Source organism: Antechinus flavipes, chromosome 2 (genome assembly GCF_016432865.1).
Source record: "Antechinus flavipes isolate AdamAnt ecotype Samford, QLD, Australia chromosome 2, AdamAnt_v2, whole genome shotgun sequence".
Lineage (NCBI taxonomy): Eukaryota > Metazoa > Chordata > Mammalia > Dasyuromorphia > Dasyuridae > Antechinus > Antechinus flavipes.
In genome coordinates, this window is record NC_067399.1 from 577670926 (window position 1) to 577686993 (window position 16068).

General features: G+C 35.7%; 1 protein-coding gene across 2 annotated transcripts in view; it reads right to left on the minus strand.

Annotated features, from left to right (window-relative positions):
• PDE8A (phosphodiesterase 8A) overlaps window positions 1-16068 on the minus strand; it is a 258809-nt gene that overhangs the window by 49307 nt on the left and 193434 nt on the right. The window contains exons 13-15 of one of the 2 annotated variants that reach the window (XM_051981190.1): window positions 14037-14114; window positions 10435-10505; window positions 9290-9454 (exon numbers count right to left, since the gene is read on the minus strand). In XM_051981190.1, coding sequence (XP_051837150.1) covers window positions 9290-9454; window positions 10435-10505; window positions 14037-14114 — 314 coding nt within the window. The remainder of the gene's footprint in view (window positions 1-9289; window positions 9455-10434; window positions 10506-14036; window positions 14115-16068) is intronic. The other variant, XM_051981191.1, reaches the window with a different exon arrangement.

The following is a 16068-nucleotide window of genomic DNA, read 5'->3' on the forward strand; positions in this document are numbered from 1 at the left end:
GTGATTGAAGCTAGAGGAAGAGTTCCACCAAGGAATGAGGGAATGGAACAGAAAACAAAAGTTTTCTTTTGACAGACAGACAAAAAGAGCAGACAGACTCTGAGGACTTTCCTGTTCTCTTTTCTCTCCACTATAGTCATTCATATGGTGACCATGTGCTACAGGATCTGTGTAGTATAAGGTCACAGAGGCAGGTGATTCTGCTGTACAAATCCTGCTTCCCAGGAATGATGAATCACTGTTTTAAACATACCAACTTTATTAAAAAAAAATCCACTCAATTTTCAGAGAATTCATGGAGGGAGATATTAATGTAATCTTATTTATACTTACATGGTTTTCGATGCCCTTTGAAATTCTGACTGGTCCTACTAATACAGTGATATAAATTAAATCTATTCTGAAGGAGATTGTCAAAAGGGATGTTATAGGGGCAGAGCCAAGATGGTGAGGTAAGACAGGGACTCCTCCCAAGTCTCCCCCAAGTTCCTGTACCTTTAAATAATGACTCTAAATTTAAAAAAATAAAAATGACTCTTTTTAAATTTTAAAGCATCACAAAAAATTATCAAACTGTGCATACCCTTTGATCCAGCAGTGTTTCTACTGGGCTTATACCCCAAAGAAATACTAAAGAAGGGAAAGGGACTTGTATGTGCCAAAATGCTTGTGGCAGCCCTGTTTGTAGTGACTAGAAACTGGAAAATGAATGGATGCCCATCAATTGAGAATGGTTGAGTAAATTGTAGTATATGAACATTATAGAATATTATTGTTCTGTAAGAAATGACCAGCAGGATGAATACAGAGAGGACTGGAGAGACTTACATGAACTGATGCTAAGTGAAATGAGCAGAACCAGGAGATCATTATATACCTCAACAATGATACTGTTTGAGGATGTATTCTGATGGAAATGGATCTCTTCGATAAAGAGAGCTAATTCAGTTTCAATTGATCAAGGATGGACAGAAGCAGCTACACCCAAAGAAAGAATACTGGATAATGAATATAAACTATTTGCAATTTTGTTTTTCTTCCCAGGTTATTTATACCTTCTGAATCCAATTCTCCCTGTGCAACAAGAGAACTGTTCGGTTCTGAACATATATATTGTATCTAGGATATATTGTAACCTATTTAACATGTATAGGACTGCTTGCCATCTGGGGGAGAGGGTGGATGGAGGGAGGGGAAAAATTGGAACAGAAGTGAGTGTAAGGGATAATGCTGTAAAAAATTACCCTGGCATGGGTTCTGTCAATAAAAAGTTATTAAAAAATTTAAAAAAATAAATAAATAAATTTTAAAGCATCAGAATCACAAAAAAGACAGGGTCAGACAAATCTCCAGCCAAAGACAACTTAGAAGTTCAGCAAGAAAGGACTATTGCACCAGAGTGTTCCAGTGAAGTCCATTCCCAACTCCCAGCAAATCAAGAGAAGGCCTTGGGGCCTCTGAATCAGTAGCAGCAATGGGGTTTCAAGACCTTTTGGCCCACAGACACCAGTGACAATTTGGAAGGTTGTCAGGAAAGCTTTGTCTCATTAGGGAGAGAGGTCCTTGGAAACCACTAAATTGGCAGTAGCAGGGATAGTAGAAATAGTAGGAGCAGGGGTGGCAACTTCCAGAGATCTCTGTCCAAGACTGGGGGAATCAAGAAGAGCTAGTCAGTCAGAAGGAGATTACAGGGGGTCTCTTTGCTAGCTTTGCCCATTCTCAGATCCTGCGTGCAGTCCTGCTCACTATCCCAGGGAAAGAAGGAACACTAATACACTAGAACTTATAGCTACAGTGGAGCAGGGATTATCCTCACAGTTTCAATTCAAAAAAAAAAAAAAAGTGCTTGTGGTCATTCACAGACTAGAGCATAGGCCAGAAGAGTTGTAAACACACTTTTCCTTGAATCATACCACTTTGGAAGAACTGAAAATTTACAGGTCTCTAGAAGGATATCTAAAAACAGTTGTAAAAACTCCTGAAGATTCAGACAGTGCATCCTCCACCCTGAAAACAGAGTCCTACTTTAACAAAGAGTTGAAAGCCAACTAATTAGCTGAGGAAATAAGCAAACATCAGAAAAAGATTCTGACCATAGAACATTATTATAGTGATAAGGAAGATCAAAACACACACTCAGAAGAAGATAACAAAACCAAAGCCTCCAAGAAAAATAAGAATTGATCTCAGGTCATGGAAGAGTTCAAAATGGATACTGAAAATCAAGAAAGAAAGATAGAGGAAAAATTAGGAAGAGAAATGAGAGCAATGCAAAAAGAAGTACAAAAAGGTAATGAGGTGAATGCTTTAAAAAGCAAAATTGACCAAAACAGGTACAAAAGCTTAGTGAGGAAAATAATTCCTTGAAAATTAGATTTGAGGAAATAAAAGCTAAAGACTTTATGAGAAATCAAGAAACAATAAAATGAAACCAAAAGAATGAAAAATAGAAAACAATGTGAAATAACTTTTAGGAAAAACAACTGACTTTGAAAATAGAGCTATCCAGGAGAGAGAATTTAAAAATTATTAGTCTATTTGAAAGCCATGATCAAAAAAAGCACCTCGACATAATCCTGCAAGAAATTATCGACGAAAATTGTTTTGATATTCTAAAACTGGAAGGTAAAGTAGAAATTGAAAGAATTTGCTGGAAACTCTCAGGAATATTATAACCAAATTCCAGAATCCCAGGTTGAAGAGAAAATGTTGCAAGCATCCAGAAAGAAACAATTCAAATATAGTGGAGCCAGAGGCAAGGGCTTGAAACATGGTATTACAGAGAGCAATGGAGCTAAGATTACAATCAAGAATCACCCACCTAGCAAAACTGAGTATAATCTTTCATGGGAAAAAATGTAAATTCAATGAAATAGGGGACTTTCAAATATTCATGATGAAAAGATCAGAGAAGAATAGAAAATTTGATAGTCAGATAGTCTATCAAATTCAGGTTTCAGGAGAAGCATAAGGGGGTAATCAGGAAATGGAAATTATAAAGGACTTAGTAAGGTTAATCTGTTTATATAACCCCATGGGAGGATGACACTTGTAACCCATAAGAACTTTCTTATTATTAGGGAAGTTAGAAGGAGTATATGTAAATAGAGGACATAAATATGCATTGAATATGAAGGGCTAATATCTAAAAAATAAAATTAAGGGGTGAGAGAGGAATGTATTTGGAGAAAGGGAAAGGGAGAATTGGAATGACATAGATTATCTGCCATAAAAGAAGCAAGAAAAAGCTTTTATGGTGGAGGGTAAAGGAAAAAGGGAGTGAATGAACTTCTTGTCAGAATTAGCTCAAAGAGGAAATAACATACACTCACTATGGATATAGCAATCTATACTGTGCAGGAAAGTAAGAGGGTAAAAGGATATGAGAAGGGGGGAGGGTGATCAGAAACAAAACACTTTTAAAGAGGGACAGGGTGAAAGGAGAAAAAGAATAGAATAAATGGAGAGAAATACAGTTAGCAATAGTAATTGTGAAAAGAATTTTGAAGCAAGTTTCTTTGACAAAAGCCTTATTTCTCAAATATATGGGGAACTGAGTCAAATTTATAAAAAAAAAAAGTCACTTCCCAATTGATAAATAATAAAAGGGTATGAATAGTTTTCAGATGAACTAATTGAGTTATATATGGCCATATGAAAAAGATATTTTAATTCATTATTGATTGGAGAGATGCAAGTTGAGATAATCTGAGATACTACTTCATACCTAGTAGATTGGTTGATGCGCCAGAAGGGGAGGATGACAAATTTTGGAGAGAATGTGGGAAAAATGAAACACTGATATATTGTTGGTAGAATTGAAACTGATTCAGTCATTCTGTGGGGCAGTTTGGAACTGTGCTCAAAAGTGCTATAAAATCATGCTTGCCCTTTTGACATAGCAATTCCACTGCTAAGCAAGTATCCCAAAAGACATTAAAATTTTTAAAAAAGGAAAAGTGTTTATACCTATTTTATCTATTTATACAAAAATATTTATAGCAGCTCTTTTCTCAGGACAAAGAGTTAAAAATTGAAGGTGTGAAATGAGCAGCATCAGGAGATCATTATGTACTTCAACAATACTATATGATGATCAATTCTGATGGATGTGGCCCTCTTCAACAATGAAATGAACCAAATCAGTTCCAATAGAGCAGTAATGAATTGAACCAGCTACACCCAGCGAAAGAATTCTGAGAAATGAATATGAACCACTTCATAGAATTCTCAATCCCTCTATTTTTGTCCACCTGCATTTTTTATTTCCTTCACAGGTTAATTGTATACTATTTCAAAGTCCAATTCTTTTTGTACAGCAAAATGACTGTATGGACATGTATACATATATTGTATTTAACTTATACTTCAACATATTTAACATGTATTGGTCAACTTGCCATCTGGGGGAGGGGGAGGAGGAAAGGAGGGGAAAAATTGGAACAAAAGATTTTGCAATTGTCAATGCTGAAAAATTACCCATGCATATATCTTGTAAATAAAAAGCTATAAGAAAAAAAAAGAAAAGAAATTGAAGGTGTGCCCATTGGTTGAGGAATAGCTGAATAAGTTGTGATATGTGATTGTAATGGAATACTATTGTACTATGAGAAATGATGAGCAGGATGTTCTCAGAAAAATCTTGAAAGTCCTGCATGACCTCATGCAAAATGAAATGGATTTTGTACAAAGTAATGACATTGCTGTTGTGGGATGATCAGTTGTGAATAACTTTGCTAGTATCAGCAATACAGTGATCCAATACTACTCTGAAGGATTATAAGGAAAAATACTATTCATGATGTGCATAATATTGGATACTGATATGGAACTGATTGTGTCTATTTTTACTTTATTTTTCTTGACTTTTTTTGGGAGGAGGATGGAATCTATGTTTTCTTTTGCAACACGACTTTTATGGAAATGTTTTGCATAACTTCACATGTGCCTTCTATTGCAAGAGGGAGCAGGGGAGGGAAGAAGAAAGAATCTGGAATTCAGAAAGTTTTAAAAACAAATGTTAAAAATTGTTTTACACATAACTGGGAAAAACAAAATATTAAAAAATTTTAAAAACTGTATAGAAGGGGGGAATATTATATATTACAGGTACATTTTATCACCTTCTTCCCTTTTTTATTACTCCCCATGGTATGAGCTATCTACAAAGAATTATTTAGCTTAATATGGCATTATAGTGACAAGCAATTCATTCAAAAGGAGGAGCTTAAGTTAATTTTTCTATAGTTTAACTAAATTAATCAGTATTTCTGTTTGTTTTTTGATTTTTAAAAAATGTGTGATTTAAAACCCAGTATATTTAATCCCTATATTCTCTTGTATTTCTATATGCCTGTGAATCATGGAACATTATGATCTCTGAGGAATTATGGTTATAGACAAAACCAAAGGCCAAAGGAGAGAATTATGACTGGTATGAGCAGGCAATAACATATCATGAGTGATGTACCCTCCTTGTGTTCAGCATTAGCTGAACTGGAAAAAACTGTTTATGTTTGTTCTGTGACTCCTTTATCTCCCACTCACCTCTCTTCCTTTTGCAATCTGACTTCTAATCTAGCACTCTCTCCAAGGACACCACTGGGATCCAATGGCTTCTTCTTGGACCTTATCCTTCTTGACCTCTGCAGTATTTGATGCTATGGACCACCCTCTCCTTATGGATATTATCTCCTTGAATTTTTGTGATATTGCTCTCTCCTGGGTCTTCTTCTACTTGTCTCACAGCTCATTTTAACTATGTGCCTTAGTTTCATCCCATACAAGATGAGTGGGTTGGTCTAGAGAGCCTCAAAGGCCCCTTCCAGCTCTCAGTCCTGTGATCCCATCTTTCCAGACCCATTTTCCCTCACTTCTTCTCCCTCCTATATTCCAACCCAACTGTCTTCCTAGCTGTGTTGTGATATTGCTCTCTCCTGGGTCTTCTTCTACTTGTCTCACAGCTCATTTTAACTATGTGCCTTAGTTTCATCCCATACAAGATGAGTGGGTTGGTCTAGAGAGCTTCAAAGGCCCCTTCCAGCTCTCAGTCCTTGATCCCATCTTTCCAGACCCATTTTCCCTCACTTCTTCTCCCTCCTATATTCCAACCCAACTGTCTTCCTAGCTGTGTCTGTACATGATATCCCATCTCTTGTCTCCCTGATCTTGTATTGACTGTTCACCATATCTAGAAAACCATGATAATAATAATAAAATTAATAGCAATTGTCATCATAATAAATAATAATGACAGTAGTAACATTTCCATTTCCCACCAGGCTACACTCCTTTGAACTTCTTTATTGTATAATCTCTTCATCCTTGAAGATCACCCCAATCCTGGAGCTCCTGCCTTCTCAGAACCCTCTGCTCCTGGGGCCCCATCTCTTATTGGAGATCCTCCCAGAACCTCCATTTAAGGAGGGTGCCCAGGCCAGCTCCCTCTTATCTGTGTGCATATTGTCATTGGAGAATGGCTGGGTAAATTGTGGTATATGAATGTTATGGAATATTATTGTTTTGTAAGAAATGACCAGCAGGATGAATACAGAGAGGCTTGGAGAGATTTACATGAACACTGGGAACACCCATATTAAACATTTGTTGAATGAATGAACAAATAGTTTGCCTTAGAGAAATGGTATTACTAGGGATGTATGATCAGAAAAGGGGGTGGATCAGTCATATAGCCAGAGCAAAGGATACCAGATGGACATTCTGGGTGCTGTAATGAAACTTGGGGAATATAGGAAATCCTTCAGGAAAATGGGTAGATTTTCTATAAAGGATTTAGGGGAGAATGTGGACATGAATCATACAGGATGAGAATGTATGAATGAATAAGCTGTATTCATTATGTTATCACAATGATATCAAGATCAAATAATGGATTCTCTGAGATATTTTTTGGTCCCTGATCCATCTTTTAGATCTTTATTATATCCAATAGGCACTTTTTAAAAGACTGATAATATACATGTAAAGTTGGTTCATTTCAATTATTGATACAGCGAAAACAACCAGACCACCCTTTTTTCTTTTATTTTTTATTATTTTAGTCCTCTTAATTATGACTAAATGAGACTTTCTATAGGGCAGTCCTATCTAAAGCCCCAATAGCATGACAGAGTATGTATAATATTGAACCAGTGTTTGAACCTACAAACTTTTTTTTTTTTTTTGCTGAGGCAATTGGGGTTAAGTGACTTGCCCAGAGTCACACAATTAGGAAGTGTTAAGTGTCTGAGACCAGATTTGAACTCAGGTCCTTGTATGTGCCAAAATGTTTGTGCCCTGTTTGTAGTGGCTAGAAACTGGAAAATGAATGGATGCCCATCAATTGGAGAATGGCTGGGTAAATTGTGATATATGAAGGTTATGGAATATTATTGTTCTATAAGAAATGACCAGCAGGATGAATACAGAGAGGCTTGGAGAGACTTACATGAACTGATGGTAAGTGAAATGAGCAGAACCAGGAGATCATTATACACTTCAACAACGATACTGTATGAGGATGTATTCTGATAGAAGTGGATTTCTTTGACAAAGAGACCTAACTCAGTTTCAATTGATAAATGATGGACAGAAGCAACTATACCCAAAGAAAGAACACTGGGAAATGAATGTGAACTATTTGCATTTTTGTTTTTCTTCCCTTCTGAATCCAATTCTCCCTGTGCAACAAGTGAACTGTTCGGTTATCTAGGATATACTGCAACATATTTAACATGTATAGGACTGCTTGCCATCTAGGGGAGGGGGTGAAGGGAGGGAGGGAAAAAATCAGAACAGAACCGAGTGCAAGGGATAATGTTGTAAAAAAAATTACCCTGGCATGAGTTCTGTCAATAAAAAGTCATTATAAAATAAAATTTAAAAAAAATGAACTCAGGTCTTTCTGATGTCAGGGCTGGTGCTCTATTATCCACTGTGCCACCTAACTGCCCCAACCTACTAACTTTTAAAGAGCTTTGTAAACATCCATTTATTATTATCAACTCATAGGCTTTCTGACAATTTGCCCAGTGCTTAGCTGGTCCTTTATTTTGTATGATTTGAATAGTGTTAGCAACCTTCCAGTTCCAAAGAGTCTTTTCTGCTTTTCTTCAATAGCTTCATAAATTACATTGAGATTTATTTATGTTATAGTAGAGATTTTTTTCTTTTGAGGTAGGTTATCCATTCTGGAAATATCCTTGGTTAAAATGCATATTTTTCTAGGTACAGACACTATTTAGGGATTTTAAGCTAGTCACATCTTGATATGAATAATTTGTAATATATTAATATATTTTTTTTCCTAACAACTAGGTGAAACCTAGGCCAGGTTGTGATTAAGGGACAAAGCGTCTCAGGAATGGGGAATACCCAGTGAAAAAGATATGGGATTGAGTTATGGAATGTTGTAGATAAGTAAGAAAGCCAGTATTCTTGGATTAGAGCACATGAAAGGAGATAAAGAATAAAAAGAATGGAAAATGAGAAAGGCTTTAAAAGGCAAACAAAATTCTATATCCGATGCTGGAGATTATAAGGAACCACTGAAATGTATTGAGTAGGAGAGTGACATGTCAGACCTGCTTTAAGAAAAATTACTTTGATAGATGAGTGAAGGATAAGCTAGAGTGAAAAGGACCTTGAGGCAAAAGGACCAAGTAGCAATTTATTGCAATAGTCTTAGATGAGAAGTATTGAGGGCCTGTATTGAGATAGCTATCACTTGAGTACAGAGAAAAGGTTCTATATGAGAGATATTTTGAAGGCAAAAATGACAGGACTTGGTTACAGATTGGATAGAGATCCTTGGACCTCCCATAGCTTTTTGTTTTTCACTTCCAATGTACCCTCACCAGGTATTCCAGTAATCTGTTTGTGTCTATTTATTCCCTTGATTAGGCAGAAAGCTCCATGAAGATAGAGATTACATCTTAATATAAACTTGATTATTTCTTTTGACTTTCAATACACTGTTCTTTACATTGGAGCTTTAATAAATATCTGTTTAATTGAATTGAAAAGATGCAAAAGACAAATTATTGCCCCCTTTTAGGGCTAGCCGTAATCCTATTAACTATGTCTTCCTGGCCATACTTGACAACTCAAGTATCTAGGGTTGAATAAGATTCCTTGACATAGACACTGGAAATTAGATCTTAACAAATTCACTGGATTCATAGTTGTTTGGATATTCATATAAAAAGATCAGGCATTTCTAGTTTCTGAAAATGTAAAATGAAACAAAAAATGTAAAAGCAAACCTCCCACTTTTATCTTTGTTACTTACAGACATGAGGCCGCCGACAAGATCACTGGCATGGGGATCATCATCCTTAGTTCCAAGTTGTGGAGAATATAACTCAGTGGTTCTTAGGATCTCTAGTACACGGTCTAAAGCCTCTGCCACAGGTATCGGACTGTTTTCTTGTGCAGCATTGATAATATTTATCACCTATATTAAAACAGTATATTGTTGTTGGAAGGGAACTTGGTGGCCAACTTCTCCAATTCATACCTGAAAAAGAATCCCCACTACAACATATTGAGCTAATAAATGATCATCCAGACTTGGCTTGAAGATTTTCTGTGAAAGAATCCTACTATTTTCCAAAGCTTCTCATTCCAATTTTGGATAGGTCTAATTATTAAGAAATCTTTTTCTCTCAAATTAAGTCTAAATTTGCTTCTTAGCAACTTCTAAACATTGCACCTTTTTCTGTTCTTTGGGAACTAAAAGAACTAGTCTAATTCCATCCACATGATAGCCTTTTAATTTCTTGAAGACAGTTATCATGTTCCCCCCACACCCTGAGTCTCCTCTTGTCCAAGCTAAGCACCTCTAACATCTTTATATATTATTAATTTAGTATTCTGGTTGTCCTCCAGCTTGTCAATGTCCTTTCTAAGAGATGGTGCTCAGAATTGAACATAATGCTCCAGATATGAACATAATGTTCCAGAGTAGAGGACAACAGGACTATTACCTCCTGATTCTTAGAAGCTTTGTCTATCTCAGTGCAACCCAAGATCTCATTAGCCATTTTAGCTGCTTTATAATCCTATTTCATATTGAACTTGGAGTACATGAAAATTCCAGATCTTTTAAATTTAAACAATCTTCTAGCCAGATTGTACATATGACCCTGATTTGAAGTCAAATTTCAGACTTTACATTTATGCCAATTAATTCAATTTTTTTAGATTCAATTCAATTTTCTAGTGAAACTACAGGAAACCTAAGTGAGGTTAATTCTGAAGGATCCGGTTAATGATAGTACTCATTGCTGACTTACGTAAGACTCCCCCCATTCCTATGGGATACAATTCCTTGTACAGTGAATTTAGAATAAAAAACCACTACTATCACAGACAGACAATGAAAATTTTGGTTTATGTGGTTCACTTCTACAGAGAAAGGAATAAAGCATCTACCTTGGTGATGGGTGCTTCAATAGTCATTGAGTGAATCCTTGCCATGGAAGAATGACGTCTCTGTGAACTTCCTGTGATTAAAATGAAATGAAGTGTAAACATTGTATTACACAATCTGTGCCTCATTTCAAGTCTTCTCAATCTTAGAATTGTGGGATTGGAAAGAAATCTGGATATTAACTAAAGGATATTGGAAATTATCAACTCTTTCCTTTTATAGATAGAAAAAGTGGGGCCAACAAAAGTGATTTGCTCTATGTCATATTATCAATATTCTTTTGACTCTACCATACTAGCTTCTCCAAGGAACCTGATTCCTTATTTCCTAGAGTTGTATCTAAATCTCTTCTAGCACAGAAAGTCACACTGATGATTTGTCCCAGTAATTTGGCCCTGACTCAAAAGTATTAACAGAGAAATGGCTTAATGAAAACTTGCCCTAAATAATGGTACCATCTCTAAAATATAAACCATTTCCCTGCACAGTCGATGACAAAATCAGGTTCATTTACTGCTCAGTCTTAATAATCTCCTTGCTCTATTCTAACATTCTCAATCAATCTTTCTTGGATGACTAGCTCTGATTCTTCTGTTCTATAGAATCACACCTTCCCATGTACTAAAACTACTGACATTGTAGCAAAGAGGAAAGTAAAGGAATCTTTCTTGTGCTCCAACCTCATATCCCCATCTTTCTGCTGGAGATCTGAATGTCATATAAGTATCTCAATTTCAACATGTCCCAAACAGACATGTTGTCATATCCCTTCCATACAGCTTTCCTTAAAGGTTAGAAATTAAGGGCACTGTCATTTTTACTATCATCCAAGTTAAAATCTTAAAGTCATCTTTTAGTGTTCTCTTTCTTTCTTTTCTCATATCCAAACAAACAATATTTGTCAATTTTCTATCTACGTTCTTGCCTCTATCCCCTTCTTCACTTATATGAATATGATCTTAACTTAGGCTCTCATCACATTCTGCTTGGTCTATTGCAAAAGCCTCCAGATCATTTTTCCTGATTCTAATCTCTTCCTTCTCTAATCCACCTTCCATTCAAATGCTGGAGTAATCTTTCTAAAACATCTGGCTATGTCATCTCTCAATTCTAGAATATTTTGTGATTTCCCATTGCCTCTAAGATAAAACACAAAGGCATCACTTTGACATTTAAAGCCACTGACAAGCTGACTCCAACCAGCTTTTTTCTAGCTTTATTCTCCTTTGAATACTCTATAATCCAGCCAAATTGGCATATTTACTGTTCCCCATCTCAATTTCATGGTACAGGTTGTGCTTTCTGACTGAAAAGCACTACCTTCCTGACTCTGTCTTAGATTTCATAGCTTCCTTTAGAGCTCTTCTCAGGTGCTAGCTTCTGTAAGAAGTCTTTCTTTATTCTAGTTCTTAATTCTCTTCCCTCCTGCCTAACTTTTATTTATTTGTGTATGTATGTATGTATGTATGTATGTGTATCTATCTATCTATCTATCTATCTATCTATCTATCTATCTATCTATCTTCTACCTGCAATAGAATTGTTTTGGGAGTGGGTGGGAAGTGAGACAATTGAGGTTAAGTGACTTGCCCAGGGTAACAGTTAATTAGTGTCCAAGTGTTTGAATTCAAATTTGAACTCAGGTCTTCCTGATTCAGGGCCAATGTTCTATCTATCCACTGTGTCTCCTAGCTGCCCTACCTGCAATAGAATTTTAATTTTTTTACAGTTAGGCCTATTTCTCATTTTTTATTCATATTCTCAGCTTCAGACATACTTTCTTATGGATAGAAAGCACTTAATAAAGTTGAACTGCTGAATCATTTAGTCCACATACCCCTCATATGACTTATTTTACATGAAGAAAATGATTCCTATTGTGATTAGATGAGATCAGAAAGACGGTAAGTAATAGAGCCCAAATTTAGACCCGTATCTTCTGATTTTAAATCCTATGCTTTCCCCACTATTAGGTCAGCCCAGCAATTTAAGCTGAAATATTAGAGTTATCTCTTCTTTTTCCTCGCCATAACTCTAGGTATTTGGAATTGTCTCCTAATACTAGAACGAAACTATATACACTCTAGGATTCAATGCTACACAGGCCTTTTATGCCCTCAGTTATAACAAAAATAAATGATACAATCTACTCTTAACTGAACAACACAAGATTTTCTGGTTCAATTTTTCAAAGCATGATATCCCATCATTTTGGATGCTTAGACTAAATATTGTATAAGGTAGCTGAAGCTTTCAGGAATTGAGATGTGATGAATTTTTTGGTCACTGTTATTACTAAGATATAGTTCCTTATTGGGATAGGGATAAAGGGAAATCCTTATTCATATTCCATGTACAGTTGGTTCACTGTTAAATGAAAGCACCAACAATCTTATTGAAGCACAGATTGCTTGACCTGGAAAGAATTTTATTTAAAAAATCCTCTCATTTGACAGGAATGGAAACTTAGGCCAAAAGTAAGGAAGCAACATGCCCAAAGTCACACAATTGGTAAATGGTAAATGGTAAGTGGACCAGAAAGTAGGCAGTCTGATTCTGCTTCTGGGCCTATGTCCACTTTGCTTGGCTACCCTGGATCTCTACAATCCATCTGTTCAAATGAAGGGTGTGGACACATTTTTTTTTTTTTGAGATAGTGCCTAATATAATGTAAGTTCTCTAACTTATGGCTTTTCCCTCCAGCTGCCAAGGAGCCACAACCTTTCGAGACAATCATATGCATATATTTCACTGTTCTGCCTTTGCTTCCATATGATTCAGGGTGATTTTGATCATATGTATCATAAATAAGACAAAAAAGCAACAGACCATTCCAAGTCATTTAGTTGATACTTCTGTGTTGTAGTTATTGAGTTGTACTTGGAGTAGAGTTTTCTACTATATATTTTCCAGTGTTTTGTCTAGTCTAGGCTTTAAATAATATCTTGCTAGTAATAAGTCCTTCTTAAGAAAAATAACTGCTGAGGCAAATTGGGATCAATGAGTATTGACAAAAAATTTACTTACACAATTTTTGGTGGGAGGCAGAGAAGGGAAGTCTAGACTTAGATTTCATTGGTGGTGGGAACTCTCGACAAGGAAAATTGACCAATAAAGATCAATAATAGTTCTGCAACTCACAGTATTAGCATTGCTGGGACATTGAAAAGTACCTGGGATTACAATGTATGTGAAAGTCAAGACTTGAACCCAGATCTTTCTTAGGCCTTTTCTGTATACGCTAGATACACTACCATTGATGTAATTAAACTAGGTAAATTTAAATCTAAAGATCTTTGATAATAATTTAATCTTAATTTGTTTTAAACTATATAAAAATGGTATAGGTCAATACATATAATGGGGAAAGAGGTGGAGAAGATATAATAATGCTGAACATTTTACTAGATGACAGACAGAGAAGTTTGCAAAGGGCAAATCCTTAAACTTCTATAAAGCCTTTGAAAGGGATCATTTTTGAAAGTGCAATCTAAAAAAAAGAAAATAACTACAACTTTAAAAATATACACAAATAAAAGTGGGCAGGCCAAGATTTTGTAATATTGAAATGACAGTTATTCCTGTTGCCCTATTTGTCACATACCATCACTTCCTCGGGAGGTGGTTGATCTGACATCTAATGAACCTTTCCTCCTATCTTTGTATCTGCAACACTGATTATCTGTGGAAACAATGTTGTTGTTGTTTTTTAAAAAAAATCTCTTAGCATAATAATAGCAAACCACACCAGTCTAAAAATTTCAGAAAATAAATTATAATTCAATGTGGAATAAGAGTAGAACAGCTTCAATACTTTCACAGTTTTGTGAAGCCCAATAATATTAGACTTCTAAGGACAAGACCCAGTTGAACTGCAAGGAAGACAACCTTGTCAGAATTTCCATTATAAAGTGGTGAGGAATGTTAGCCAATTAGAACTCTCCCTTGGCTGAACATTCCACACCTTGTTAAAAAAAAATCCACACAGAAAGGTTCCTTGTATAAAGTTTCTGGATCATACACTTGCAGAGAGTTCCTAGAAGTCTGTAAAGAAATAGTTTAAAAGTGGACCTTGCAAGTGGTTGAAGGGGGAGAAATGCACATTGAAAGATTTTCTCCTTTAACCTTTAAGTGAAACCTTAAGTGAAACAATAGAAAAATTTTGATTTTTCCTCCTAAATTTTCTCCATTTTCTACAGAATATAAATATTTAAAGAGTCTTGCTGAAAAACAAGCTTTTTGCATAGGGAACATCCATACTACTGGTTTTGGGTGTATTCCAAATGTGACCAGCTAATAAACTGCTGGCTTTCCCTGAAAACCAGCTCCATCTCCAGCCCTTTCAGTCTTTGTCCATAGCACCACTATTTTTTTGTCTCTTTCAGGCTCAAAATCTTTGAGTGTTCTGTTCTCATAGCTAGATAGTCCCCATGTCTTTTTATCCTTTTCTCCCAATATCTCTTTCGTCTTTATCTTTCTGTTTCAACCTATCACCACCCTACTTCAGGCTCATTGAGCCCCAGTGCAATTTTACTCTGATAGCCTCCTAATTGGTTTCCCTGCCTCTGTCTCTCTACCATCTTGTACATACTACCTGAGCAAACTTCCCAAATAACCCTCTGGATATTTTCATTCCTTTAATTTTAATAATAAAAACCCCCCATGAAATTCCTTATCCTTCCCTAATGCCCACAGGATGAAGTTTAAATTCCTTAGTTTGACATGCAAAGCTCTCCACAAAATAGCAATAACCTATCTTTTTGGATTTCTTTCCCATCACTCTTCTACAGAGACTTTCTGCTTTAGCTTGATTGCTGTATTCATGTCAAGCCTCATTGTCCCCCAATCCCTACCCTCCCCCCAAAAAAAACCAATACAAAAGAACTTGTATTTTCCCACATTTTCACTTTTCATTTCTAGCCATCCTTTAAGATCTGCCTATTCTGTAAGGTCTTCCTGTTCACTTTAGCCCAATCCTTCTTTCAGCACCTATGCTAATTATTGCCTCGTCCACTGATTTGTTCATCAGTCATGTACTGATCTTTTGCATGGTTATATTAAAATATTTAAATAACATAGTATTAGTTTTTGTTTGAATCCAGAGATGAGATAATATAATAATTATGGGATTCCTGGTGTAGCTATGCCCTTTGCTCAATGCAGAATTAATAATAATAATAATATCATTCACATAGTGTTTTAAGGTTTGTCGAGTGTATTTATATATACTAACTCATTTAATCCTCACAACAACTTTATAAATTAGGTACTATTATTGTTATTCTCATTTTATAGATAAGGAAACTAAGGCTAGGAGAAATTATATAACTAGCCCAGGATCACATAGCTAGTAAGTGTCTAAGGCAGACATTTGAACTTATATCTTGCTGACTCCAATTCAGTATTCTATTCACTATTCTATCTAGCTATCTCTAGAGCTGTAATTTATAGTCTTAGAGAATTGACTAAGGCTGAGCCATTAAGTGACTTGGCTAGACGCTAAAGTAACTCAGCTAATATGTGTTAAAAGAGAGAGCTGAATTCAAGGCTTCCTAACTCTACAGCAGCATGCTGCTTTATAAGTTCTAACCCAAACATTATTTACCTCTTCAAAGGCTTACTCTGACAATTCATTG